Source organism: Equus przewalskii, chromosome 26 (assembly GCF_037783145.1).
Source record: "Equus przewalskii isolate Varuska chromosome 26, EquPr2, whole genome shotgun sequence".
In the NCBI taxonomy this organism is placed as follows: domain Eukaryota; kingdom Metazoa; phylum Chordata; class Mammalia; order Perissodactyla; family Equidae; genus Equus; species Equus przewalskii.
The window spans coordinates 38,347,907-38,375,859 of NC_091856.1; the positions used below are offsets into that span (position 1 = coordinate 38,347,907).

Sequence of the window (27,953 nt, forward strand, 5' to 3'; positions counted from 1 at the left end):
AGGGGGGAAGCGGGCGGAGAGGCGGACAGGTCTGGGCTGATCTGAAAGTCTGGGGGCGGCTCCGAAAGCAGGACGACCGAGCCCATCGTCCTGCGCATGCGCGCATCCCCGTGGCCCTCGCGGCGCCCCTTAGCCGCGCAGCCCCCACGCATGCGCGCACTCCCGTGGCCCTCGTGGCACCCCGTAGCCTCACGCCCCGCCCAGGCAGCGCCAAGATGGCAGCGCTGACGGGCGGAGGGCGGCCAAGCTGGGGTCCGCGGGGGCCGGAGCGGAGCCTCCGCAACTAAGCCCCCCAGCCGCCCTCGAGGCGTGCGCCCGGCCGCCGAGACCCGGGTCATGGTGCGATCTGCGCCGCGCCGCCGCCGCCGCCGCCGCCGCTGAGCTCGCGGGCCGCACCGGGCTCGGACGTGGAAGCGGAAAGATGTTTTCCGCGCTCAAGAAGCTGGTGGGATCGGAGCAGGCTCCCGGCCGCGACAAGAACATCCCCGCCGGGCTGCAGTCCATGAACCAGGCGCTGCAGAGGCGCTTCGCGAAAGGGGTGCAGTACAACAGTGAGTGCGGCCGGGTGCGGGGGTTCTTGCCGGGGGGACCTGGGAAGTGGGGTCCGAGGGCCGGGCCGGGCGACTGGGCAGAAAGCGGGTCGCGCCTGGCCCGGGAGGCTTTGGCGGCCCTGTGGCGCCTCGGGGGCGTCGCCGCTGGCGGGGAGATTGTGGCAGATCCTGTCTGTGTTGAGGATGGGCTGAGCCCTTACCTGTGCCGAGCGCGGTGCGAGTGCCCTGGGGGCGTTCATCTGGGGTCGGGAGGTGAGGCCGGGCCAGAGACCCCAGGGCCGCAGGGTGGGCGTCTCGGCCCGAGGCGCTCCCCTCTGACCAGAGGGTCATTCCCGAGGACTGCTGGCACCATAGGAGATCTGTGCGTTTAGTTCGCACGGTATAAAATTCGTCCAGGCTGTTCCTGGTGCGTTCTGCGATGCCCTGATTGGCCCAGGTGACCTCGTCTAAGAGGGATTCTTACATAACGCAGGGAAAGCTCTGTGGTCTGTGACACTTTCATGAATTATGTGGTAACCTGCCACAGGAGCGGTGAAAACCAGCTGGCTCTGGTAGTTTGAGCTGTGGGGTTTTTCTTTGTAGACTTGGTATTCAGTTTGAAGACGGAATATCAGGTACGCCACACGTTCTTGTCCCCATTTCTTTTTAAGAAGCATTTGTAACAGATATATTTAGAAAAGCTCCAGAAGGCACCGAGACTCTTACTTGTTCTTGTGGGAGACTTTTCTTCCCCTGTGGGAGGGAGGAGTTATTGACAGATGGCCTGGGAGCCCGAGGACGTTTCCAGTCCTCTCTTATAAATTATGTAAATTGTATAGCTCCTAGACCCTGACCATCCTCTTGACCTCTCTTAAGTTTTTCCATCTTGCTGGCTTTTTCTTAGCAGTATTGAAAGGCTTTTTATGTTATTTTCTGCTTTTAAATTCTCTCTCCAGTGTTTCCATATGTTGCCACCAGATTTTGGACTTTCCTCCTTTGCTACTTTGAGGGGAGCCTTCCAGTCTCTATGATGTAGTATTTCGGTGATAACGTATGATATTAAGAAACTGATTGGGAAGACTTCTGTGCAGGTATAAAAGAGAGGTCGTTTTAGGTGTATTTTACTCAGAATTTCCTATGTATTTCTTCCACATTCACAGAAGAGAATGGTAAGTCAAAATACTCATGTACACAAATCTTTAGTAGTTACATTTGGATTCTTTGTTTAATTTTATTATTTACAGTATCATTTTAAACTTAACCCTAGTGCTTTGGAAATTAGGCCTGGAAACAACTGTTCACCTTCTGAAAAGCACTCCATGATGGGCACACCGCCTAGTCCTTCCTTGGGGGGCAGAAGTAAGAAGGGCAATGGATTTGTCTAGAGAAGAAAACCCAAACTTAGGTGGTTGTGGGACAGGTTATGGTCACCCTAGGACTAAATGAAAGGCAGTGAGATTGAGAGAAACTGAGATTTGCACCTAAATTACATTTTAGAGGGATGTTGTCCTTATAGTTGAAGAGTATACAATTTTGAAACTTTTTGATTTCCTTCATTAGTCGGTAGTATAGAACATTTCTAGTATTTGTTTTCCAAAATATCTTACTTAGAGGAACAAAACTGCAATATGATGATTATAGATTCAGGATTTTAATAGCTAAGTGTTGATGCTTTTCAAGTATATGAGTTATGTCTTATAGAACGTAGTCCTCTTGGGGCAAAGAGGTCATTTTCTTTTAAATTGGCTGTGATAATGAGAAATGACTCATGTCACACACACACAGAGTCCCAGCATTCACATCAAATTTAGAATCAAAACTTAAAATCAGGGCCAGCCCTGTGGCCTAGTGGTTAAGTTCCGTGCATTCTGCTTCGGTGGCCCGGTCATGGACCTAGACCATTTGTCAGCCGTGCTGTGGTGGCTACGCACAGAGAGGAAGATTGGCATAGATGTTAGCTCAGGGCTAGTCTTCCTCAAACAAAAAGAAGAAGAGTAGCAACAGATTTTAGCTCAGGGCAAATCTTTCTCAGCAAGAAAAACAAAAACAAAAAACCCTCTCTAAAATCAAGACCTGAATGAGATATTGGACCATATTCCTAGTTTGGAAGTCATTTTCATGTAAAGTGGGAGAAAGAATGTTACCGGAGTTGGTCTACCCTTTCTACTGCAGTTGGACATACCTTATCAGCTGTATTTGGTGGACAAGCTTTAACGGGCAGCTTCCTGAGTGAGGAAACACCAGTCTTGCGGACATGGTCAGACTGCCCTTGCTCAGGACTGCATCCCTTTCCAAGAAAGCCTCCAGATGTTGGGACAGCCAGAGTCCTGGCCAATTGGGTCTCAGTGCTAGAATTTAAAACTAAACTGAACACTTTCTCACCAAGAAGCCTTTTGAAAGGTAGATTTCAGGGTAAGAGAGCTTTTCCTTTAGGAAATTAACAGCTGTATTTAGCAAATTATTTGACCTGCCCAGTAGGGCCAATTTACAAATTCCCAAGCCTTTGCTGTCTGTGATATGCCATGGTTTCCTTCTCTAGCATTCGTTTATTTAGGAAATATTTATTGAGTGTTGGTGAAGAGACAGACCACCGTCTCTGCCTTGTGGAGCTGATGTTCAAGCAGGGCGTGGAAGCAGACAGTATGCAATAAACACATGAAGAAGTAGCCTAGAGCCTGCCTGGAGGGGAGGGTCACAGAAAACAGAGGCGGGTGGGGGTCGGGGTGGGGCTGGGACTGTAAGCAGAGGGTCGGAGCCGCTGGTGGAGAAGCTGGTAGAGAAGTGGATGCAGAGCCACTGGTAGGAAGGATGCGCTGGGAAAGGCGCAGAAGGTCCTCTGGGCCGAGGGGGTCGGGCAGAGCCACTCAGGAAGTGTGCAGGAGATGCCAGTGGAGGGTGTCGGGGAGAAGCACTGGAGGCCAAGCCCCAAAGGGGAGGGAGACATGGAGGGACTTTGAATGAGAAACCTTGGAGCTCTGCAGGGCCGTGAGCAGAAGAACAGCTGTTGTGTGGGGAGCAGGGCCACGTGGCAGTTTGTCACCTTGTCCTCGTCGGATGACGGTGGCACAGTGAAAGGGCAACACTAGGGTCTAAACCCATCCCCTACAGGAGTGATTGCACCCTTTCCATCTGAGATAAGCCTTACGCTTTTTTTGGGGGGGTGGTATGAAAATTCAGGAAAATGATTCCCTATTTTGCAATAAACGTGTGGGAACATGAGTGAATGAAGACTGAATCGGGGTCAAAGAGGTCCACGGGCCCTGCGGTGGAGCCACACACCTTCTGCTCTGTGTCTTCACTTAGACAGACTAGAAATAGAGGGTTAACAATCACCTAGTAAAGGGCTTCTACCACTTCTTGGGTGAGTCTTAATTAAAGGTTTTCCAGGTGAATCACTTATTCAGTTTATTTGAACCAACGTTAAGGTCCTGGGATTGCTTTGACTTTTTTAACTTAAAAGTAGAGACTAATTACTTTTTTTAACAAATGTAACCAGATCGTATTATTTCTGACATTATAGGGTTTCTTGTTTTTTCTTTTTTTCTTTTCTTTTTTTTTGAGGAAGATTGGCCCTGAGCTAACATCCAGTGCCAATCTTCTTCTTTTTGCTTGAGGAAGATTGTCGCTGAGCTGACATCTATGCCAGTCTTCCTCTGTTTTATGTGGGATGCTGCCCCAGCATGGCTTGATGAGTGGTGTTAGGTCCATGCCTGGGATCCAAACCCATGAACCCCGGGTCGCTGAAGGAGAGCAAAGAGAGTGGTTAAGTGAACTTAACCACTACACCACTGGGCTGGCCCTTCTGCTTGACTTTTAAAATGAGTAATTTCAAATTTTAAAAAGATTTCAGTTGAAGAGAGAAAGTAAGACTTTTCATTCTAAAAATCTGAAGGAGAACAGAAAACAAACACGTTAAAATTGGTAAAGATATAAAAGAAGGAAACAGCTGTAAGACTATATTGAGACTCTAAGAACAAACAGGTTGTGCTTGAAAAAGAGGCAAAGAGAATCTCTGGAAATGAAAAACATGGTCATTAAAGTAAGAAAGCCAGCAGACGGTGAAGTGGCATGTAACCCTGCTGAGGAGAGAACTGGTGCTTGGACGGGAGGCGCGGCAGAAGCAGGGCAGATCCCAGCACACGCCTGAGCTGAGTCTCAGGCTGAAAGAGCAGCGAGAGCGCAGGCGAGGCTCTCCCAGGACTCATGGGACACATGGAACTCCAAGAAGTCCGAGTGCAGTTTTAAAAACATCCACAGCCAGACACAAAATTGGAAATTTGCAGAACATCAAAATCAAAAGAAAAATCACAGAAGCGGCCAGAGCTAAAAGACTGCCTTTAGAGAAACGTCCAGCAAGCTGTTAACAAAGCTTACAGTAACGTCAGTGGCCTGAGGGGAAGCTGTTAACAAAGCTTACAGTAACGTCAGTGGCCTGAGGGGAAGCTGTTAACAAAGCTTACAGTAACGTCAGTGGCCTGAGGGGAAGCTGTTAACAAAGCTTACAGTAACGTCAGTGGCCTGAGGGGAAGCTGTTAACAAAGCTTACAGTAACGTCAGTGGCCTGAGGGGAAGCTGTTAACAAAGCTTACAGTAACGTCAGTGGCCTGAGGGGAAGCTGTTAACAAAGCTTACAGTAACGTCAGTGGCCTGAGGGGAAGCCCTCGTCAGCCCAGAAGTCTGTGCCCAGGGGAGCAGTTCTTCAGGGCTGAGCATGACTGAACTCACTTTCCGTCCAAGGTGGACCGTTTACTGTGCAGAGAGCCTTGCTGACGTAAGTGCTGAAGCGTACACTCCAGACAGATGGAAATGGAGCTCTGGAGATGGGAGTCAGGTTCAGAAGGCAGAGGGAAGCACAGAAATGGGTGAATATGAGGTGAAATCTCAATAAGCATCGGTTCTGTTAATCACTGATGATGATTAATGTGGGAAAAATAGAAGGAGAAACTAAAATAATGGAAACCAACACATAACCTAGTCTGGAGCTGATCAGAGTTAAGGCTTTTGAAAGTCCTTGTATTATTTGAGAGGAAGGTGCATTTATTAATTTTAGACTCTATTACAGCAAATGTGAATGTTAAAAATTTAAGAGTTACCACACAAAGAATAGAAATAGATGGCAAATCTTCCAAATAAATACCAGGCAAAGAGAGGAATAAAAAGCCTTGCCCTGCATAGCAGAAGGCAGCAGACGGGGAGGGAGGGCACCGTGCAGGAACTCAGAGTTCTCACGCGCGGGGTGGAGATGGCTGCCTGTGTCAGCAGTCCCAGTAAATGTCACTGAGCAGACTCGCCAGGTAGAGCATCTGAGACTTGGGTTTTTCCTTTTGTTTGGCTATGTAGTGGGTAAGACACATCCAAAACTTGATGGCATAGAAAGGTTTAAAGCAAGCATTTGGAAGCAAAGCATTAGGTAAATGTTAAGCACAAGAAAGCCGCTCCCACCCTGGTCCTGTCTGCTGGAGCTGTGGGAACGTCAGATAAGACACGCTCAGAACTGGGCTGTGGAGGCGGAGGAGGGGTACTGCAGACGTAGCAGAAGCACGTCATCTGCACTGAGCCCTCTCAAACCAAGGAACGTTCAGACACAGTGACGGTCTCAGCAGACACCTGAGACTGTGTGCCATAAAGACCACATTCTGTGGCCACAATGAGTAAAATTGGATATTAATAACAAAAAAAGTGACAGTTTTTCTTTTTTGGAAACTTTTAACATATCTAAATAATTTGTGGGTCAAAGAAGAAATCATATGGAAATTAGAAAGTGTTTATAATTCATGGGTAATGAGCTCCCCACATGCTTGTAATGGTCATTGACCTAGGTATATAGTTTGAAAATCTAGGAAGAGGCCAACAGGATAAACCCCAAAAAAGTAGAAGCAAGAAAGTGACCAAGAAAAAAGCAGAAACAAGTGATTTTTTTAAAAGAATCAGTTGCAACAGAACTTATAGGGGGTGTGTGTGCGTGACTAATAAAGTAGACGAACCCTCAGGAAGGTTAATAAAGAAAACGACAAAACAGATATCGTGAATGGCAGAGTACACAACTGTAACCACACCGTTTTACAACATGAAATGTTTGGAATAAATTGGTGTCAGTAAATTGAAAACTTAGAATGGAGAGTGTCCTAGAGCATGAGCTTCTAAACCTGGTTCAGTGAGAGATACAGAATCTGCCGAGGCCCTAACAGCCCTTCCGAGAGCCGAGCATCAGACTGATGCACAGGGCGCAGCAGGTGGGAGAGCAGCCGGCTCACTTCCTGAGCTTGGTAAACCTTGGTATCAGGACACAGGAGAACAGCACAGAAAGGAGAGTGACAGTCCATCTCATCTGTGAGCACAGATGTAAAGACCTAATAAAAGATTAGGAAGTAGTGTCTAGGAAATTATTAAAATATTAACAGTAACAAATTGTTACATTGGGACCAAGTAGGATTACTCCAGGAAGGCAAGGATTGTTTAACAGAGAGTATATATTACGGGATTTACAAGCAGATTAAAGGAGAAAAAATTATAATCTCAATAGTTGCAAGAAAAAGATATGATAAAATCAATACCAATTCATGATTTACAAAAAACCAAAAACCTCCACTTCTTAGCAAACTAAGAACAGAAGAGAACTACTTTTACCTATTCAAGAGTATCTGCCAAAACCTATATCCATATGTCGTGATGAAACATAAGATTCCTTTTAAAATCTGGACCAGAGGAGGACTCCCCACTTTTACTGAGCTTTTCACCGGTGTATGGAATTCTGTCCAGCACAAGAAAAGGAAATAAGAAGTTGGGGTGGGGGTGGGGCGCAGGTCTAAACCCTTCTTTAGGGATAAAATTAACGTAAAGTCAGAAATATGAGTTTCTCTGTCAAGATGCTTTTATGCATAAAAAACTGAACACTAGACTAAAAAATGGCTTTTACCATAGCACCCAACTTCTCTCTCGGGCAGCGTGATAAAGTTGATAACCTGAACAGCCCTGCCCTTAAAAACAACTTTAAAAGTTTGAGCAACATTTAGAAAAGCGTTAATGCATCACTCAGTTCTTGAACTTGGATGAAAGATACAGAGCTGTTCTTTTCACTTTTCTCAAAACCAAAGAAAGTGGATACTGGGAGAGAAGCCGGTGCTGAAGCTGCCCTCCCCCTGAGGAGGGTGTTCGTGGTGGTCTGGGGTGGGGCAGGAGGGAAAACCTAGAAGTCATTCAAGGAGGGGTAGCTAACAGGAGATCCCTGCACACAGTGGGTCTCCCTGAGTGTTGGTAAGCCCAAGGTCACCTCTGAGTGTGTGTGCCTCTAAATCATCTGTGTGGTCCAGAAAATCTCAAGTGGAAAATTTACTTAAGGTGTTCCCAGGTTAGTAGTGTTCCAGGCAACTGGCAAAAATCACAGACACTGATGAATGCAGCTGCAACCCATTCCCCAAAGCGGTCTTGGATAAAGTTCCAAGGAGCAATGAGCTGCCAGCCAAAACCCAGAAAACACAAAGGAACAAAGCTGCAGGCGTGGAGCCGGCAGGTGCAACAGCTGTCAGAGCCTGGCCTCCAGAGATGTCAGGTCACAGGATATCTGTCAGTGTGGGTGATGTGTTACAGAAATAAAAGAGGTTTGAAAATATGTCAATAGGACTCTAAAGGCTTTAGAAAAAGACCAAGTAGATTTGAAAAAGATTTGACCTGCCTCCCAGAAGCTAAGAACAGGTCAGGCTGCAGCATGGGGTGAGGGCCGCCTGAAAAGCGGCGTGCGGAGAGAGGGCCTGCTCTCAGGAAGCCCCAGGCACCGGAGCCCTGAATTCCCCTCCTTCCCTCAACCTGGCTGATGGCCTCCTGGGGCCATTCGGGGCCAGCCCCCTGAGGGTTAGGCTGCGGACGCTTCTCTGTCCGCCTCGTCGTGGTCTCGTCCGGTCCAGTGAAGGAGGGAGAGAGACAAAGCCCCCTCCCATCCTGTACGCTTCCTGCAGGGCGGCGTGGGCTCATGTCACAGGCCCAGCACCTCCCCTACGTCTGTGTTTATGGCACGAGCTGTCTTGACTTTTCTCTTAAGTCCATATTTGGCTTCTGGCTGGAATCAGAGGTAGACTGCCCTCGACCTTGAGAGGGATGGTCCTTGTGTTCTATTTGGTCACACGATAGAGGGTGGAAGAGTCGTGTCTCTGAGATCTGACTGGAGATGTTTAAAGTTTGAGAACAACTCATGTGTCCTGATGACTAAAATTGGGACTCTGAGGGAACATGGAACAGGGTGAGGAAATTGCCTTGGTGACTAAGTTTCGTGGAAGAAGAAGCGAGTGTCTCTGAGAATAGAGAGGCCTTGAACTAGGAGGAGGTGAGCAGTGCGAGGAGAGAGAAGCCTGATGGGCCAGGCCTCAGCCCTCTCTGCAGCTCCCTTGGTGGCCTCCCGGGCCCCTGGTGTGAAGCACGATGTACTGTCCACACGGCCTTCGAGGCCGCTCAGGGAGCTCCAGCCTGATGTGCTCTCCATGTCTTCCTGAGGGCACCTCAGACTTCTCCTGCAGCCTGCCCATCTCACTAAAGGGTGCTGCTCTCCATGCGTTTTCTTGGGCCAGAACCTCAGAGTCGTTCTCAACACCATCTCTCCTCCCAAAGTCTAGTCCACCAGCAAAGGCTGTCAGCTACATCCCATCCTCGCCCCTGCTCCACTGACTCTGCATGGCACTCCTGACTGCTCTCCTTCTTGAGCTTTCCAAAACAAACCAGGTCATGGCACTCATGCTCAGAGGCAGCAGGAGGTCCGCACTCCTGTGTCGTGCTGCAGGATCTGGCTGGTGCGTACTCTCTGCCCCTGCTCTGTTCTCCACGTCCATGTGCTGGGCTGCCTTTGGGCCTGTTCACAGCTGCACGCTCCCGCCGGGCACAGACAGGGTGCTCTGGAAATACTTGTTGAGCGAGCAAAATAGAACACAGGCTTTCTGCTGTAACCCCGCATGTGTGGTCTTGAAAAGCGCTCTGTGGAATTGTGCACTAAAAACAGCAGGGCTGCAGAAAAGTAGGTTAAGAGCAAACCGTCAAGATCTCGCGAGCTGTGGCAGGAGAGCACCCACCATCCCGACCCCTCCAGGCCTACGGCCATGTCAGGCCGCCCCCACAGCCTGACCCTGACCCTGACCACCACGGGTCACAGGGGCATCCGGCTCTAGGGGAGACCACTTTCCTGCAAATACAAAGTCTGACACCGCATCACTCCATCGGCCCAGCGGGAGATGCCTCCAGGGTCCTCCTCTGAGGAACGGGAGAAGGAGAACAAAGGGCCCGGGCTGCCCTGGTGCACTGAACATGCACCATCGGCTCTCCTCTCTGCAGGCTGCGCAGGTAGCCTTGTCCTCCTTGGGGGTCTGCCAGCCCACCTATCCTGGCCTACTCCAGCCCCCAACCCCTCCCTGCTCACCAGCAATGCAGGCCATGGTCTGTGCGGAAGAAGACGATGTGGCACGAGGACTACATCGGCAAAGTTAAAGTTCGATTTGTTTACCTGATCTGTCCTTTCTCCCCCAGTGAAGATAGTGATCCGAGGAGACAGGAACACTGGCAAGACTGCGCTGTGGCACCGTCTACAGGGCAAGAAGTTTGTGGAGGAGTACATCCCCACGCAGGAGATCCAGGTCACCAGCATCCACTGGAACTACAAAAGTGAGGGCCGAGTTGGGGGTGCTGGGCGAGGGCCTTCCCTGGTGTCTGAGCACAGGTGCACTGCCCTCACAGAGTGGGTTTTCATCCTATTGCCCTCCCTGGGTCCAGTTCCCTGGAGATGCCTTCCCTAGCCGTGTTGTCCTGGGAACAGTGCCCACATGTGGGAGCCCCTGGTGAACTCAGAGGGGCTATCGTTGGGGCACTCATTAAAGCTGCTTCTGGGTCATCCTGAAATCCCCTCTCCCAGGGGAGACTTGTCCAGAGAAGCAGAGAAAGTGGTGTGGGGGCTCTGCCTGGAGAGCTGGGTCAAAGGAGTGAATCTCAATGCTAGAGACATTGAAGAGGCAAAAGCTCCCATTTTAACACTCGAGAGTGACATCTGGGGGACCCAGACCGCCAAGGATGGCTGCTGCTTCTGTGCTGTGGCCGGCACGCTGGGCCCCACGTTCACTCCCCCAGCAGAAAGGATCCCTCTGTCCCTCTGAGCCCCAACTGCTCACTTCAGAGTTTGTAAAGTCCCTAACACCTCTGGGAGATGGTTTGTTGCGAGATCACTTGATGGGTGGAACACACCCCGAGGCCTCTCCATAGCAAGGAAGAGTGGGCACTCTCACTCCTGGGGAAGCGAGGGCAAGGCAGTCCTGTGGGGAGCCGAGGAGCTCCTTTGCATGGTCAGGAATCATGAAAGCAAAAGACCTTCCAGCCATCGTAAACACGCCTTCTCATTGGAAAGCATCAGGGGCCAGCAGCCCCAGGGGAGGACTGCTGCCAAGGAGACGAGAGGGCCACTGAGACACATGCCCTTCCTTTTGAAGGGGACAGAGCCCAGGAAGACGACCAGCAGTTCCAGGAACCCTGGGGGAGGGCTGTGCCAGCCGCCTGCAGGGGCCTGTCCCGGGCCAGCTCCTGCTAGGTCTTGCACCCCAAAGGCTTTTGGTAGAAGTGTGACGTGGGACCGATGGACTGGAGAGTTCAATCCTCCACTGCTGACCACCCTGCTTCCCTTGAAGTGAAGTTGAGGCCAGTCCCTGGGTAAAGAGTAGGGTCGGGAGGACAGTCAGTCACATTCAGATCCGCTCCAACACACCCGCTCCTCAGGTGGACGGACTGCGAAGACCTGGTGACCTGGTGCGGCTCATGCCTGGGTGCTGAGCATAGACCCCTCCTGGCTGCCTTGGCCTGACCAGGGATGAGCCACCCCAGGGACCCCTTCAGGAAATGGGGAGCATGTCAGCTGAGGGCGTGCCGAGATCATTCACTGCAACTTGAGCAAAAGCCCAAAGCAGAAACATGAGCCCAAGCGCCCCAGGTCACAGCACACGCAAAGGCTCTGTCGGGAGCTGGGCACCCTTGGGGAGGGCACCAAGGGAGGGCCCAGCGTCTCCTGACAGGGGACCCATACTTGAAGAATGGGACAAACAGTGACACCTGGGAGGTCCCTAGAAGCCTGTCTTTGTGAAACCAGAAATTCACACTGGGTACTAATTGTAGTATTTTTCCCCCTATTTTAGCCACTGATGATATTGTGAAAGTTGAAGTCTGGGATGTAGTTGACAAAGGTAAGTTGTATTTTTTATCACAAGTACTTTTCTCCTTAGCGTGTTTACTCATTCTGTAAAGAGAAAAGCTTTTCTTTCTTCCTCTCCTTGTGCCCACCTCATGTGCATGTCCTCATCGTGTGTCTCATGGCATCTCGGCCCTCAGATCTCTGGTCTGATTTCGCGTGTGTGACCAGGGACTGTCAGAGGTCTGGTGGGTGCTGACTGTTACCTTTAGCCTCTGGGTCCTGGGCCAGTGCCCTCCTCATCTGTGGTGGACAGGACAGAACGCACAGCAATGACCCATCAGGGCACCTCAGTTTGTGCTGTTTAAACGTGTTTCACCCACTGGAACTGAATACCTGGCAGTGGGGCAGACACTGGCCTGCAGAGGTGGGTGGGCTCCAAACCCAGAGGCCCATTCTGGGAGCCCTCCTGCAGTGCTGCTGGTATGGTGCCCCAGTTCTTGGTACCCCTATGCCCAGAGCTGAGGACCAGCTCCTTGCCTTCTGAAGCAGCTGTTCCCTTGGGCTGCTCCTGCCCATTCTTGCTGCTGCCTCGTGGCGCACTGCAGCTGCGGGGTCCCTGTGCTCTCACAGGGAAGCACCTCACCACACAGACCCCAGAAGCCTCCAGGGCCGTGCCCCATGTGCCATGTCCATCAACATGTCGTCTTGAATTTCCTCCTCACACTCAGGTGGCAGGTCCCTCCTCTGTGATGCTCAGGGGGAACACCTATTCCGCCCTGGCGCTGGCACCCCACATGCTGCCGAGCACGGTCTGACTGCGCAGACATGCACATGGCCTCCAGGGACAAAGGAGCCTGTGTCTTGTACAAGCTCCTGGTTCCTGGTGCAGAGCACACATGCTGGTCTCCCCTTCATGGTGTTCTTTGGGGGCGGGTTTGGGTTCTGAGGATCTCTTCAGCTGCATAGGACGAATGAGGCAGCCCTGCACCCAGAGAGCTAACAGGAGCACTGGGGGAACTGCTGCCCGCCAGGATGCCGTCAACCCCGTCGGGCCTGGAAGGGCCTTATGCTTCTAAACCGTGCCTACAGCATATCTGTGCAAGTGACTTGGGAGCATTAGGAAGCCAGCCTGGTCATGGTCCAGATGTGAGGGGAAGCAGTTACTGGGGCTGCCCTCCAAGCCCTGGAATTGGAGTGGGGTCTATATTTGGGGTCATAGCCCTGTCTGGGCAGCATGTCGTGTCCTCAGTGACGGGAACCACCCCGGGGGGCAGAGCAGACGCTGCCCCGTCCCAGGAACCTCCGAGTGTAAGGCATGAGCCAGCGCTGCACCCTGCTTGTGGTGACGGGTTGGGGCGGGGCTCCCCAGGCTGGGCTGCTCATGGAGCACCCTTGTGGCTTGGAGAGGAGGTGTGGACTGCACAGCAGGAGAGAGGCCCGGGTTCCTATGTAGGCCAGCCGGGCACAGGACTCTGCGTGAGTGCTCAGCATCCTCACAGCTCCACATGGCCGGGTTCCTCTCGGGTGAAAACCTTTTTGAGTGGGAAGGAAAGGTTCCTTCTCTCTAGCACCCTAACCTGTCACCTGTTGAACAGGGTCCCAGCACCGTCTGCCACAGCAGAGGGCATCAAACTGAGAGAGACGGCGGCAGCTGAGGCCAGGCCCCTGGTGGGGAATGGCTGAGTTGGCAAGGAGGCAAAGCCCAGTGAGTCGCTGGCCAGGGCTCAGCAAAAGGGAGGGCACTTGGGGAGCAGCCTCGGGGGCTCGATGTCCACCAGGCTCTCCTGCATCTTTAGCCTCCCTGGTTCCATCAGCCCCTGAACTCCTCCAGGGGCACTGGCCCCTCATACACCCGGCAGCAGGAGCTCACGGAGACTTGGTTGTGCTGGAGGCACGTCCCAGGCTCTGGCTGCACACAGGGTTCTGGGGAGCTCGAGGAGTGGGCACACCCATCAGCAGGGGGTACGCAGGGCGCCCATCCCTTCAGCAGTGCCAGTGCTCAGGAAGGCGCAGTGTGGCCGGCTCCTGTTGAACTGGGACCACCTGCAGTGCCTGTGCTTGTGGGTGAGGGGCCGACTCTAGAGACGGGGCCAGGAGTGCCAAGTGGCTCAGGAAGCAGCCGTGGAAAGAGGCAGGGGCTAGTTTTCCATAAACAGACTCAGTCTATTCTGGGAGGTTTGTTTGTTCGTTTTTCCCAGAGCTCTGCCCTGAGATGGGGGACCCTGGGAACTCCCAGAGTGGTAAGCCATCCTTCTCCCAGTTCGGACATCTCAGAGTAAAAGGGAGGGTGATGGCCTCAGAGCTGTTTATCGCTCAGGGGCCACCAGAGCCAGCTGACTTCAGTAGGCCTTCCTGGGGCCTGAGCCCGGCTCGTCCATCCCCAGCACTGGCTCAGGGAGCCTCCATGGCCTTGAAGGCAGCCCCTCAGAGGCTAGCCTTGCTGCAGTCCAGGCCCATGCCAGCTGGCCACACTTTCTCAGGGCTGGAACCTTGTCAGCCCAGAAGTAAGGGCCTCATTTGAACCAGAACCTGTGCAGGGACATCAGGGAGATCTCACCATGTAGCCCAAGGAACCGTGCTGGGCCTGCCGGCGCCTTCAAGTCCAGGCCCAGCTGTTGGCTGCCTGTTTGGGCCTTTCTCCCAGCTGGGTCAGGGCAGCTAGAGCTGCTGAACAGGCCTCACTGGGGTCCCTGCCACATCCTGCCGCCAGTGGGTGGGGGCACAGCTCTTGTGTGCTCTGGTGCTGGCCGGGTGAGGGCACAGCTCTCAGGGCCTCCAGCTCAGTCGAGCATGGCGTCCACTCGAGCTGGAGGTGTAGGAGACAGTGGGACACAGGGTGGGGTACTCCTTGCTAGGGCCATCCTTGAGCCCAGCATCACCTCATAATTTTTATCTGTCTTTCAATAAGGAAAATGCAAAAAGCGAGGTGATGGCTTGAAGATGGAGAATGACCCCCAGGAGGTGAGCTGCGTTCGTCCCTGCATGGCCACGATTCTGGGAGGTTTAATGAGCAGGTGCCCACTTTTCAGGCCCCACTGCCTGCCCATCCTGGGCCCTCCTGAGGACTCCAGTTGTGCAGGTAGACATGGTCACCCCTGGTGTTCCAGCTACTCGTGGGACCCCTGTGCTGGTCACATTTTGGGGTGACTGGGCTTGACTGCTGACTGCCACACGTGAGTGACGCCTGCCAGACCAATGCTGAGTTGAGTGATCTGAGAGGTATTTAGGTGAACTGGCTGAATTTTGTATCCCCATCACAGAGGCTTCAGCCCTTGAAAGCCCAAGACACGCTGTGAAGCTGTAGCCGTGATGCGCAGAGCATGAGAAGCTCCAGATGGGCTCTCGCTGCAGCCCCCTCCCCACAGGGAGGCAGCGGCCACCGCCCTGGACACAGGAAGGCCAGGGCAAACCAGTGCTCCTCCCATTCTGGGGAAACTTTCTCATTGTTTCCGAGGGCCGGGCTCTCAGTCCTCCTGTCCATAGGCAGCCTCGGACAGTGGGCTGTCTATGGACAGGAAGATTAAGGGCATGTCTAGCCCAGTTTGTGTCCTCTGGAAGGTTGTCTGCAGATGTTTTCCTCGGTTCTGGAGTGCATGTCTTTCCCCGGGGCGCTGGCTGCTCTAGCACTCTCATCCTTCTAGAGGGAGTCCTGAAAGGGCGTGCTGCTGACAGCTAGTGGAGAAGACCCCAGATGGAAGGCACAGTTAATGGGACCCCAGAGCTTGAAGCATTTACTGCCAGACCCTTTGAGGCGAAGCTTCCCAGCCCCCACACTAGATAATCTTGTGTTTATATATATTTTTCCAAAATGAAAAAAGCTGTTATCTTTTCAGACTGTGAAAGTCCTGTTCAGCCTTTCTCGGGAGACTGGATTCACACCTCTGGGATCTGCCAGAGTACCATCTCTTACACCCAGTTCCTTCCTCTCCCTAGGCGGAGTCCGAGATGGCTCTGGATGCCGAGTTCCTGGACGTGTACAAGAACTGTAATGGGGTGGTCATGATGTTCGACATCACCAAGCAGTGGTAAGAGAGCACTGGCCATCATGGCTCCCAGCACCACCCACCCCAACCAAGGGCCACCCCTGTCATCCAGCAGATGGTGCTTATACCAGTGTCACTGCTGGTGTTGAGTGCTTCTTGAGGGCCAGCCATGGGCAGCACGCACACTGGCAGTTGAGCCACACAGAAGCCCTGGCCTGGATGTCTCTGATTGTCTCTGTGTGTGACGTGGGGCCGGGTCGGGGGGTGCTTGCATTTGGAGGGTGGGCCGGGCTTGGTCAGGGCAGCAGGTGAGGCGTGCGCCTTCCACAGCGCACAGCCCTTCCTGAAAGCACATCGAAAATCAGGCGGAATCCATTGACCACTTGTGCTGGCGGCTCTCAGGAGCCCCCGCATTCTTTGACTGCTAGGAGGACACCAGCTAAGATGTCACCACAAAGGCTCCTGAGCAGATGGGCAGAGGGGAAGTCCAGGCGAGTTGGGGTGGGGAGCCTCTCCACAGGGTCATGTGGGGCTCATGATGACACGACACGTGTGAACTGGCATCTGTGAGGAGCTTGTGACCCCCGGCCCCCTAGGAAAGCAGGTGTTCCTTCAAGCACCTGCGGCGCAGGCGGCTAGCCCCTCCGTGGGGAACCGGGGGCCGGGAACAGCTGAGAGTCCCCGACAGCAGCCGGGGCAGCCTTGCAGGCTGGCCTTTCTCGGGACACAGCCCCAGGCCTGCTCTGTGGATGCCTGTCTGCGTGCCACCAAAAATGGAAGTCTCCAGAAATGCCAAAGGAGGACCTGACAAGAGCTTGTTTCAGAAACGGCCTGTGGGGCGTACGCTTTGCTTTCTAAGTTAGATGATGATGATTGCACGCCATCCATGTTCATTGTAGGAAAGCCAGGAAACGCAGAGAAACTTGATGCCATCATCAGAGACAGCCATGGCTGTCGCTGGGTGGAGTCCAGCCAGCTTTTCTATGCACACACACATTCTTTTTATGTATGGTACTGGGATCTTCCTGTGCACACCTGTGTCGACACTGCTTTATTTAAGGATATATTAATACTGCGCCACAGTTGGACACCTAGGTCTTCCACGGGTTCACCCATCGGGGCACCCATCAGTGAGTCAGGACCCTGGGACCAGCCTTCCTGGCCCGTAGGGACCAGCACCTCAGTGCCTGCCATCTGGACTGAGTGCTTGCACGCGCTTGAGAAGCCCCCGGGGGTGGCAGGCAGTGCGCTGGAAACGTACGGAGCAGGCTGGCGGAGCACACAAGTCTCAGACACACACCAGGGGAAGCAGCAGCCATGCTCTCAGGCGCACGCCAGAGAAGTGGGTGCTCTGCTCTATGAGCGGCAGTGGTCCATTTAGCTGGGTGGCTTTACCTGGAATCTGGCGTGACCACTGGTAATGGCCACTTGTCTCTGGGTGGCTGTCAGCATCACTAAAGCACTTCGTAGCCTTTGCCAGACGAGCAGTGACCTAAAGGCCAGGAAGGGCCCTACAGGAGAGCTGTCAGCAGCTGAACTGGGCCCTGGATGCCCGCGAGGCTTGCCTGGGCTGCGTGTGAAGAATGGCGGGAAGCCCGGAGCAAACAGGAGCCAGCACGCAGGCCCAGGGACATGGTGGGAGATGCACGTCTGTGTGGCCGTGAGACCCCTATGCGAGTGTCTGATGAGCAGGTGGTGCTGGGCTGGGGGATCCCGGCGCGGTTAGCCAGCAGGGGCCAGGGCTGCTTCTTGGAGCCGAGAGACCCTGAACAGCAGTGTGCTCAGTTCGGGCAGTGCCTGGGTGGCGGCGCAGACACTGTTTGGAGCCACACTGTACCAAAGAGCTGGACAGAGCATGCCCGCCTCAACAGCACTTTCACCAGGCCTGGGGCCAGGGCAGCTCACGTCAGTGGACAGTGCAGCTGTGGGCTGATGAGATGCAGGAGACACCCAAACAGGAGGGCAGAGCCCCCCTGGGCCCTTTGTTAGCAGTTTAAAGCGTGTGTGTAAATAAAAGAGTGTCAGGCTGTAAACATGGTGCGTGCTGTATTTTTCACTAATTTGTGTTAGCTTTCTCTGGATAAGAGAAGTTTGTCACACTCATGTTATTCCTGGCATGCCATTTAGAAGACGTGTGGGCAGCCCTGTAGAGCTGAACGCCCGTCAGCCCTCCAAGAGGTGTGGGCCTTGTGCCAGGAGACAGAGTGAGACCCCCACGCCCACTGAGGAGCAAAGCCCTGAGGCAGCAAAAGGGACAGCTTGGTGAGCCCCATGGGCCACAGCTTGCGCCCCACAGAATGGGCACAAAGACAAGTCAAGAAAGGGTACATGTGGGACGGGAACCTGGGCAAACTCGAAGGAATGTCAGGGCGGTGGGTGCCGACCCAGGGAGGGTCTCCTGACTCTCCTTGTGCGTGCGTGTACCGGGGCAGGGCCTCACAGCTGACACTGAGGCAGGTCTCTCTCGCCTGTGCCTCCCAAGGACCTTCAGCTACATTCTCCGCGAGCTTCCCAAAGTGCCGACCCACGTGCCTGTGTGCGTGCTGGGGAACTACCGAGACATGGGCGAGCACCGCGTCATCTTGCCCGACGATGTGCGTGACTTCATCGACAGCCTGGACAGGTGGGCGCCCGCTGAGGCCCAGGGCACGGGGAGACTTCCTCAGGGGAGCACCAGGCCCTTGCGCATTAGCCCCCCACAGCCCTGACTACCTGGGGCTCGCTCCTGCCCTCACCGTGGCCGCCCCCCCCCCCCGCCCCGGCCAGCCTGAGGCCTGGTCCCCACCCAGTTGCACAGCTCCTCGTCCTGGAGTGCTCAGACCGCCCCTCTGGCTTCCCTGCTGTCATGGCCCCAGGTCTGGCCCGTCCACCCATACCGTGTGGATGAGCAGGACCTGCAGGCAAATGGAAGGCTGGGGAGACCTGGGCAGAGGTCCCAGCGTGGGAGTGAGCTCTGGGATGGAGATGGGCCTGGCTGGAGATGGAAGGGAGGGCCTTTCAGCCCAGGCTGTGGGCAGTGAGAGTGAGTGGTGGGGGGCAGGACTGCTCTGTAAGAGGGGACTGGGACTGAGGACCACACTGGGCCGCGGGTTTCCTGGCACCAAGCAGGCCCAGGCGGGGCCGCCTCCCTCCCACTCTGAGGCCAGGGGCCATGCTGGATGTTGGTGCCGTGAGGCCCCTGCCTTGGGGTTGTGGCGGGGCACAAGCCCTGTGGAAGCGTTGCCTGTGGGCACTCAGCTAAGCAGAGCCCACTGAAGCTTAGGTCTAGGCCCTGAAACCATGGGGGCATCTGGCCCTTGTCCTCCCCCAGGGGTGGTCACCTGTAGAAAGTGAGTGAGAGCCCTGCCATTGACCCAGGTGAGGTCCTTGGCCCACCACGGTCTCTCTGGAGTCTGTTCTTTTGCAAACAGGCCCCCAGGCTCCTCCTACTTCCGCTATGCTGAGTCCTCCATGAAGAACAGCTTTGGCCTGAAGTACCTTCATAAGTTCTTCAATATTCCATTTCTGCAGCTTCAGGTGAGCCATGCCCTGCGGGGGGCACTAGGCTTGTTTCTCTCTCCCAGTGCTGTTTGGGTGCAGGGGTGGGGCCACCCTCCCGAGCCCTGAGGGGGCAGTTGGGTGGTTTGCTTGGAGCATGGTCTCCAGTTACGACTTGGTGTGCTGGTGCTGGTGTCCCCGGGATGGCCTGCCCTGTGCCCTCCCCTCTGCTGGGCTGGCCTGGGCCCCCGGCCTTTCTACAACCACCAGACATAGCTACAGGAGAACGTGGGCATCCTTGAGACATCCGTCTCTAGCCGAGCACTGGAGGCCTGGGCCAGTGGGTGCGCTGACCCCTCCGCCATGCACCTCATTGGCCCTTGTGCGGTCCCTTCTCCACCGCAATGTGCATGCCATTCCAAGCACCCCAGGTCAGGACTGCAGTGCCCACGCCACGCCCCAGCCCCTCTCATCCCCCCTGGTGGCTGGGCCGGCCACCCTCACTGTGGACCTGGTCCCTCTGGCCAACGGTTTCAGGGATGGCCCCCAACGCCCTGCCCCCCTCCCACTGTGCAGGCTGCCACCTGGTTTGCAGCCCTCTGGGCCCAGGTGCCATACCTGCTCATCTTTTTTTTATAAGTTTTTTCTTTTGGAGTGATTTTAGATTGACAGGAAGGTTGCAGAGCTAGGGCAGAGGGTTCTGTGCTTTTGTCAAAACCATGGAACTGGCCATGGTCCCTTCACTAAACAAGGTTTTGTCCACTTCCCATCCATCTTTCTCTGTCCCAGGCCCTGGCCGGGCCCCACTCCACACGGGGCAGTCACTCTTCTGAGGCCACTCTGGGCTGTGACCATTTCTCAGATAAGCCTGGTTTGGGGTCTGTCTGACGCTAGACAGGGTTATGGGCTTTTGAGCAGAAGACACAGAGGTGACTGCCCTTCTCACCACATGGTGGTGCAGGGCACGTGACATCCATGCAACTTGTCACCAGGATGTTGACACATGGCCCCTCTGTAGCCACAGTGGCTTCCGTTCTTTCTCCAAAAGGACATGGAACTTGCCTGGGAGAGCGACAGTCTCTCCTTTCCTCTTGCCTTTTTCTCCTTTTGAAATAAATGAGGACCCTGCAGGCTAGGGTGGTTGGTGTTGCGTTTAGTCGGAAGGAAAGCTGGTGTGTCCACTTCTCAGAGGGTGCTGGCTCTCACTGTTCGCGTGCGTTCTTTCCCTTGGGACCCCAGGAGTCGCTTGACGCCACTCTTACAGCTCCTTTTAACTTGTTATCCAAGTATAACGTGCGCACAAACCCCAAGGAAAACATGCCAGCATGGGCTCGGGGACGGCACCCAAACTGCATGTTCCCTGTATCCAGGCAGTCAGCACTGCGTGTTGCTGATGAAATGGCAGGATGTTCTGCAGCTGGAACTTGTAGCTGATCTCTGACCCCAGAGGTGGCATGTGCCCACACTCGGAGTGGTGAAGGTGTAGCGGGAAGATTGTGTTCTAATAAGCATTGCGGCGTCTTAAATCTCAGGGGCACCTTGCATGGACGGTACACTGTCTTTTGGGGTGTTTGCTCCCGTGACTGACGTGTCCTCAGAGCCACACCGGACAGCTTAGCGTCATGCTGGCACCTGCGCGAGGTCACGTGGGCTTCCGGGACTCTCGGCAGCCGCGCTCTGCCCTGCCCCGCCTCGTGCTCAGCTGCCGCTTAAGTCATCAAGGGCTGGCGAGTGGGGACGTGAGGCTGCAGGGGGGCTCGCTGCGGGGACAGTTCCTGCTCAAGTCCCTGCTTCCTTTCTGCAGAGAGAGACGCTGCTGCGGCAGCTGGAGACAAACCAGCTGGACATTGACGCCACGCTGGAGGAGCTGTCAGTGCAGCAGGAGACCGAGGATCAGAACTACGACATGTACGTCGGGCCGCCCTTGGATCAGGGCCTGTGCTCAGTGAGACAGCAGCGGGGAGTCCCACCCCGCCCAGGGGCATCTGCTCCAAAAACCCGAGTCCTTTCAGCTTCGAACATGGCGGAGCACTCAGCACTCAGGACGGAGCGCAGGCGAAAAGGTCCGGGTCTGGCCACTGTCTTGAGAGTGGCAGCCCGGCCAGGCCCTGTGGGCAGGGCTGAGGGTGGCCCTTGCCAGACAGTCAGGCCTGCAGCCTTCTTTCTTCCCTGTAGCAGGCTTCTTCATCATGAATGTGCAGTAATGAAATATTTAGAGTAAGACAAGCACTTGTCTAGAACAAGTAGATTAAGTCAGAAGTGGAGCCACGGGGAGCAAGCAGACACCTGGCTCCTCCAGATGCTCCCTGAGGAAGGGAGGTCAGACACCCCAAGGCCCTGCCACCCCACTGCCCACCAAGCACATTGGGGCTGAGCCTTCGTTTTTTTTTTTGAGGAAGATTAGCCCTGGGCTAACTGCTGCCAATCCTCCTCTTTTTGCTGAGGAAGACTGGCCCTGAGCTAACATCCGTGCCCATCTTCCTCTACGTTATATATGGGACGCCTACCACAGAATGGTGTGCCAAGCAGTGCCATGTCCACACCCAGGATCTGAACCGGCGAACCCTGGGTGCCTTAAGCAGAACGTGTGCACTTAACCGCTGCACCACCGGGCTGGCCCAAGGCCGGGCTTTCTTTAATGGGCCTAACAGGACCCATGGGTGGCTCCAAGCCCATGGGCATAACTGTGGGGCTTGCGGGTTCACCAGAGATGTTGTGCAGTCACCACACCCAGACAGCCGCCCAGCCGTGGGGGACGCAGCGCACAGGCCTGGTGCAGCTGTTGGCGCTGTCGCTGCCTGGTTCCACTTGCCTCTGTCCAGACCAGCCTCTCTTGCTGGCTGGCAGGAGTGTGGTGCTGGGTGCCACTGACCGGGCCCTGTGTCTCCCCGAGGCCCAGTGAGACCGGCCACCGTGATCTTTTCCAGCTGGGGCTGCCGTCCCTATTTTGAGCTGTTTCCCAGATTGACACCGATGTAGAGCAGAGTCTTCGGAGAGCTCCTTGACCTTGAGAGGGCTGCTGGTGAAGAGGCGCATGGGGCAGGAATGGAACCTTCTGGTCCTCGATCATAGAAGGACGGGGTTCAGAGTGGGGAATCTTTCCCGGCCGTGCCTGCGTGCTAAGCAGCATGTGAACTCCAGCAACACGGCCGAGTGGGTGGGAGGCGGCACATCCTCTCCCCCTTGGGGTCGCCGTCCACCTCCCACAGCTCTGGGGAGAGGCCCTGGCTCTTTCAAGGAACGCGTGGCCCTGGACTGCCCCTTAAAACAGCTGCTGCTTTGGCTCCCAGAGAGAGCACCTCAGCATCACGTCCTGGGGGAGGTGTGAGAAAGGCTGCTGCCTCACTGGTCCGCACAGCCCCCGGGTGCTGGCCCTGGCTTGGCCCAGCGTCCCCCTCTGGCCCTAGAGGGACTTGCAGAAGGGCCTTTAGGTCTCCCCAGAGCCATGTCCGGCTGTTGGTTTGGAAAGGGCAGGAGTGAATGGCAGGAGTCATTCTGGGGGGACGCTCTTACTGCTCCAACTGCCAAGGCTGGCCGTGAGAAGGAGCCCTGCCCTGGGGCGCAGCTGCCGTCACTGTTGGACAGTGCAGGGTTGACCAGCTTCCACAGGGTTTCTCTGACTAAGCAGGGTGGCTTCTTCCTTTTGGACTGAGAGCTTGGCGGCTCAGCAGAGGTGTCCCCACAACCAGCCTTCAGGAGATGGGGGACTGGTCGAGGACTTGGGCCGGAAGCTGGATGCCACTCCCAGCCTGCACCAGAACCCAGCACCATGCCTGTCCCTTCTCACCCCATCCCTTGAAATCCCAAGAGAGTGGTGAGGGTGGCCAGCCCAGACACCCCTGTCCCAGTCCCCAGGACCCAGCCTATAAGCAGGGGCCAGCTCCTTGCTCCAGACCTTCTGTTTGGAAGCCCACCTCCAAAGATACAGGCTTAGGGGTCGCCATCCTACTCGGCCTGGGGACAGCAGGCCTTGTCTCAGACTCAGCCTTTTGTGCCAGCCGCCCTAGTTCAGGCCCTTCCCTGCCTGTCAGGCCCTCCTCCTCCCAGGCACCTCTTCTCACCGATGCTCTGCTTGGTGCCGGGGGCGTGAGGGCTGCTGAGCCTGAGGGTAGGGACACCACTGTCGTCACCACCAGCAAAGCAGAAACCTCAGAGGAAGGACTGGGGAAGGCGGGTTTCTCACGCCCTGCTCCTTGTCCCACCAGCTTTCTCGAGATGATGGAGGCACGCAGCCGTGGCCACGCGTCCCCCCTGGCAGCCAATGGGCAGAGCCCATCCTCAGGCTCCCAGTCTCCAGTGGTGCCTCCAAGCACTGTGTCAACAGGGAGCTCCAGCCCCAGCACGCCCCAGCCGGCCCCCCAGCCACCCCTCAATGCCCCATCGGCCTGCCCCTCACCCCCATCCCCGTTGGAGGCCCCACTGCCCCCCGCACCCCCAGTGGCCCCTGCCCCACCCCCAAGGCGCAGCATCATCTCCCGACTGTTTGGAACCTCCCCGGCTGCCGAGGCGGCCCCTTCACCCCCAGGTAGGCCCCAGGAGCAGCCCCTCAGGAGGTGGGTGTGGGTGGCCAAGTGGTGGGGCAGCGCTGTCTCCCTGGCCCTGTGAGCACTCGCAGACTGGGACAGGGTCACCCTTCTTTCCCCTGGGCCGGCAGCCCCACAGCCCATCCATGTGCACCCTTGCTTGTGTCCCAGCCCTCTGGGCACAGCCAGGATGGACATAACGCAGGGTGGGCACTGAGCAAATGGGAACCAGTGTCTGCTGTCCACAGAGCCGGCCACAGCTGCAGAGGCCCCCATAAAAGTCCAGAATGTGGAGGATTTTGTTCCTGAAGACAGCCTTGACCGCAGCTTCCTGGACGACACAGCCCCCACAAAGGACGAGAAGAAAGTTGGACCCAAGGTCGCCCAGGACAGCGACAGGTAACGTCAGGGGCCTGCACCCTCGAGGGCACCGCGTGCAGCAGCTGCCATTCCCAGCCTCAGCCCTTGGCTTCCTCCTGGCCCCATCAGCTGTGGACTCTGCTGCCTGCCCTGGCACTGGCTGAGCAGAGGGGATGGGCACCCCACCAGCTCGGCAGCATCTCGGCTCCGAGAACAAAAGCAGGACTGTGGCAGGAGGAGCTCTGAAGGCCAGGGTCAGACACGACCCCCCAGGGCTGCCAGACCTCAGTGCTCTGTGAGCCCCACACCTGCAGAGAGGGAGCAGGGATCCTGGCCACAGTCCGACTCTGAAGCTCAGAGTGTTAGGCTAGTCCAGGACACACACAGCCTGAAGGCCCATTTCCATGGTGCCCGTGACTCACCTGTCAGAGCACCCTGTGGCGGGTGGGAGAGGAACCCTGGCGCCCACGAGTGGCTGCCAGCTTCTCTCCCCATGCGGTAGGGCCAGTCAGGGCCACACAAGAGAGAGAACTTCAGGCCTAGCTTCCCACCCCCTGCTCCCCTCCCCTCAGCATCAGTTCCTGGGCTTCAGGCCTGCCAGCCCCTCTCCCACACACGTATCGCCACTGTCATCGTGTCTCTCCAAAAATGCAAAACAGCAGGATGAACCCAGTGCTGTGCTCCTCCCCAAGTGCCCTGAGCATCGCTGAGCCCGTCACCACACGCAGGCCCCACAGCCTACCCCCAACCACCCCGCAGGAGGGCATCCACTTCCAATGTAAACAGCCGGCCCTGCTGTGACTTCCCACTGCACAGGTGGCATCTCTGTCCCTCTCCTCAGCCCCCAACTCGCGCCCACTCTCCAGCCAGCCTCTGCCACTGCCTCTGGTGAATACCAGTGAGCCCCCTCCACAGAGCGCCCTTCAAGCAGGTCCCCTCACTGTCTGTCCTCATGCAAATACAAGCACAAGGGCAGAGCAGCCCCACAGTCAGTGCTCACGCCTCGCGCACAGGGGACATCCAGGGCATGTGGATGCAGAGGTACCTGGGGCTCAGGATGGGCAGCTGGGCGCTCCATGCCCCCTCGTGAACTCTGACCACTCTGCATCTCCTTTGCAGCGATGGGGAGGCCCCAGGAAGGAACCCAATGGTGGCAGATTTCCAAGATGATGTGGACCTGGAAGACAAGCCACCCGGCCAGCCCTTGCTGCCCATGGGCCCCATCCCCAAGGAAAACATCACTCTTTCCAGTGAGGAGGAAGCAGAGGATGTGGCAGGGCACCTCAAGGCCACTGTCCTGGCTCCCCAGAAGTGCTCTGAGCCAGAGACCAAACAGTATGTGGGGGGATCCCTGGGAAGGGGCCCCAAGGAAAGGATGGGGTCCCCAGGGGGAGAGGCAGCCACAGGCCCCCTGACCTCCTCCTCCTCCCGAAGGTCCTCCACAAAGGCCTCAAGGCCACACAGGGGCACAGCTCCCAAGGCCACAGCGCCCTGCTGCCCAGGCAGCACCAAGCCTCCAGCTGAGGGCTCTCGAGGACACGAGGAGGGGAAGGATGAACAGGCAGCGTCATCAGACAGTGACCCCGAGGGGCCCATTGCCGCCCAGATGCTGTCCTTTGTCATGGACGATCCTGACTTTGAGAGCGACTCGGACACTCAGCGGAGAGTGGTGAGGACAGGACGCTTGGTGCCCACACTGCCTCAGAGCCCTGAGGACAAGTGGTGGGCAGGGAAGGGCAGGACGGAGATGAAAGTGTGAGATTGCCTGGGCAGCATCATGGGGTGCTGCGGTCAGTCTGCGTGAGCCTGGGGCCCAGGCCATCCTGGCTGCCCCAAGGTGGACTGTGTGTACAGGCCCAGGCCTGTTTGCCCATCCTGGTGACAGCAGAATGGAGGGCCACAGCGTCCCAGCAGCCACACTCAGGCCTGGTCCGGCCCTCCCTCTGGGTCGAGTGTGGGGGCCCCACAAGGGGGCTTGTCACCTGCCCGGAAATGCAGGAGCCCTCAGGGGGCCGCATGATGGAGGGAGGGAGCTAGGGAGGGGCCGGCAGCCTGACTTGCCCGCTCCTCTCCAGGAGTAGTTTCCAGTGCGAGAGGATCCCTCCGACGTGACAGATGAGGACACTGGCCCTGCCCAGCCACCCCCACCTCCCAAGGCCCCCATCCCCTCCTTCAGACTGAAGAATGACTCGGATCTCTTCGGGTTGGGGCTGGAGGAGACGGGCCGCAAGGGGCACAGCAGTGAAGGTAGCAGGGCCCTGGGTGCTGGGTGCCTCAGGCCATGGTCCTCATCCAGGGCGGCCCAGCTGGAGGCACATTTCTGACCCCCTTCCCTGTCCCTTTGTACCTGACCCCCAGAGCACAGAAGCAAGGTCAGCAGCACAGGGCACTCTGAGTAGCAGGGCTGTCATGCAGGCCTGGGCCAGCTGGCTGTTGGATTCAAGCGAAGCCCCATCCCAGGTGCTCCTTGGTCCTGCTTGGGGTCCAGCTGTGTTCTTACAACATCCCAGACTCTCGGGGGTTCACGGGGCTGCAGCCCAGAGGGATGGGCAGCTGGGGGCATCTGATCCCATGGCCACAGGAGGGGTTTGGTGGCACGGGCAGCACTGCTGTGGGCTGGCTGAGAGCTGTCATGTACCTAAGTCTGACCCTCCACTGGTGGTCCTCTGTGCAAGAAGATGGCGTGTTCTTCAGGCCTGATGAGCGCTCGTGGCTCCGTGTGGCCCTGGCCAGCTCCACGAGTCTCTGGCGCTGTCCCCACCCTCTACCCTGGGCTGCTTGAGCCCAGCTCTGCCCTAACCAGCAGAGTCACTTGGGATGTGTCCTAGAAGGTTGTGGTCCCCAAAATGGAGAGGAAAAGACCTTCCCAGGTTTGTCCTGGGATTGAAGGGGGTTTGCCTCTCAGGTGGCCCCCAGGTCACCTTTGTAGCCCGGGGCTAGCCGGGCACCCAGCCCCAGGGCAGAGTCGGAGGGTCCCGGTGTGCGCTTCAGGAGGAGCTTCCACAGGGACCGACTGAGATGGAGCGTCTGCAGAAGCTCCTGCCACTGGCCCAGGCCCCTCCCCACACCGCTGCCAGGGAGCTGACGCCGCCTCTTATCCCTGCAGGAAAGGAGGGCAGGCCTCCCTCGAAGGAAAAAGAGAAGAAGAAGAAGAAGAAGAAAAGCAAAGAGGTAGGCGCCCGCCTTCCCCTCCCAGGAGCCGGCGGCAAGGGGTCCTGGGCTCTGCGCTCCTGGCGCCCACCTGACCCTGCTGCGCCCGCGCCCCCATCCAGGAGGAAGAAAAGGCAGCGAAGAAAAAGAGCAAGCACAAGAAGAGCAGAGACAGAGAGGAGGGCCGGGAGGAGCCGCGGCGGCGGCGGGGCACGGAGAGGACGGCGGTGGACGAGCTGGAGGCCTTCCTGGGGGGCGGGGCCCCGGGCGGCCACCTCCGCGGGGGCGGGGACTACGAGGAGCTCTAGGCCTGGCCGCCAATGACCGGGACGGGGCGGGGCGACACGCTCACCCCGGTTTTCAGGGGCCCCTGCAGGGAGGGGGCCGGCAGGCTCGGGCCGGCCCCGCGCTTCTCAGGGATGGGACTGAGGCCGAGGAGGCCCGCGAGGCTGTTTACAGGGCGGGGCGCGCCAGCTCCTGCCCTCCTCTGGCCGCCGCACGCGCTCTCCCAGGCCCACCGCATGCGAGTGGGCTCCGCTTCCTGCCGCGGCCCGGCCAGCTGCCCGCGGCCCGCCCGAGCCCCCGGACCCTCCGGGCCCCGGTGTGCAGACGCCCGGCAGCGCCGGCGCCTCTCCCAGGGGAGGCTCTCCCCAGGCTCGGTGTCCAGCTTTGCACCTGCTCCTGCGCTCTGCGCGCCGCCGCCCGGAGCCAGGAGGTCCTCAGACACTCATCTCCTTCCGTTGTCTTTCCACACTCCTCTCCGACATAAAGCTGTCCTGTTTTA

At 56.5% G+C, this 27,953-nt stretch overlaps 2 protein-coding genes across 6 annotated transcripts in view; one reads left to right on the top strand and one right to left on the bottom strand.

The window, feature by feature from the left end:
• The window catches only part of LCN15 (lipocalin 15), a 36,514-nt gene extending 35,543 nt beyond the window's left edge, over nt 1–971 (bottom strand). The window contains exon 1 of one of the 3 annotated variants that reach the window (XR_011533322.1): nt 752–971. Coding sequence is in view for 2 of the 3 variants with exons in the window: in XM_070595162.1 (XP_070451263.1) it covers nt 752–790 (39 nt within the window). In the remaining variant the exon portion in view is untranslated. The remainder of the gene's footprint in view (nt 1–751) is intronic. The other 2 variants (XM_070595162.1, XM_070595157.1) reach the window with 2 other exon arrangements.
• Nucleotides 44–27,953, top strand: RABL6 (RAB, member RAS oncogene family like 6). Of its 3 annotated transcripts, none has more exons than XR_011533319.1 (14): nt 44–551; nt 10,035–10,169; nt 11,681–11,728; nt 14,585–14,637; nt 15,610–15,701; nt 18,142–18,282; nt 19,070–19,175; nt 20,941–21,044; nt 23,342–23,661; nt 23,908–24,058; nt 25,139–25,354; nt 25,454–25,688; nt 26,095–26,266; nt 27,126–27,157. XR_011533319.1 is itself a non-coding variant. In XM_070595143.1 (14 exons), exons 1-14 carry the CDS (start codon nt 422–424, stop codon nt 27,491–27,493), a joined length of 1,998 nt encoding a protein of 665 aa, XP_070451244.1. In that variant the 5' UTR covers nt 155–421; the 3' UTR covers nt 27,494–27,953. The 3 variants fall into 3 exon arrangements, 2 of the variants coding, with proteins under 2 accessions (XP_070451244.1, XP_070451245.1); XM_070595143.1 differs by lacking the exon at nt 26,095–26,266 and adding an exon at nt 27,292–27,953 and having other exon boundaries at nt 155–551; nt 27,126–27,190; XM_070595144.1 differs by lacking the exons at nt 44–551; nt 26,095–26,266 and adding exons at nt 1,039–1,165; nt 27,292–27,953 and having other exon boundaries at nt 27,126–27,190.

Bases quoted from the DNA above. Each gene is read 5' to 3' on its own strand.
- RABL6 (XM_070595143.1), top strand. From the start codon at position 422: ATGTTTTCCGCGCTCAAGAAGCTGGTGGGATCGGAGCAGGCTCCCGGC. The intron at 19,176-20,940 runs GTGAGCCATGCC...TCCTTTCTGCAG, and splicing joins TTCCATTTCTGCAGCTTCAG to AGAGAGACGCTGCTGCGGCA. The intron at 23,662-23,907 runs GTAGGCCCCAGG...TGCTGTCCACAG, and splicing joins GGCGGCCCCTTCACCCCCAG to AGCCGGCCACAGCTGCAGAG.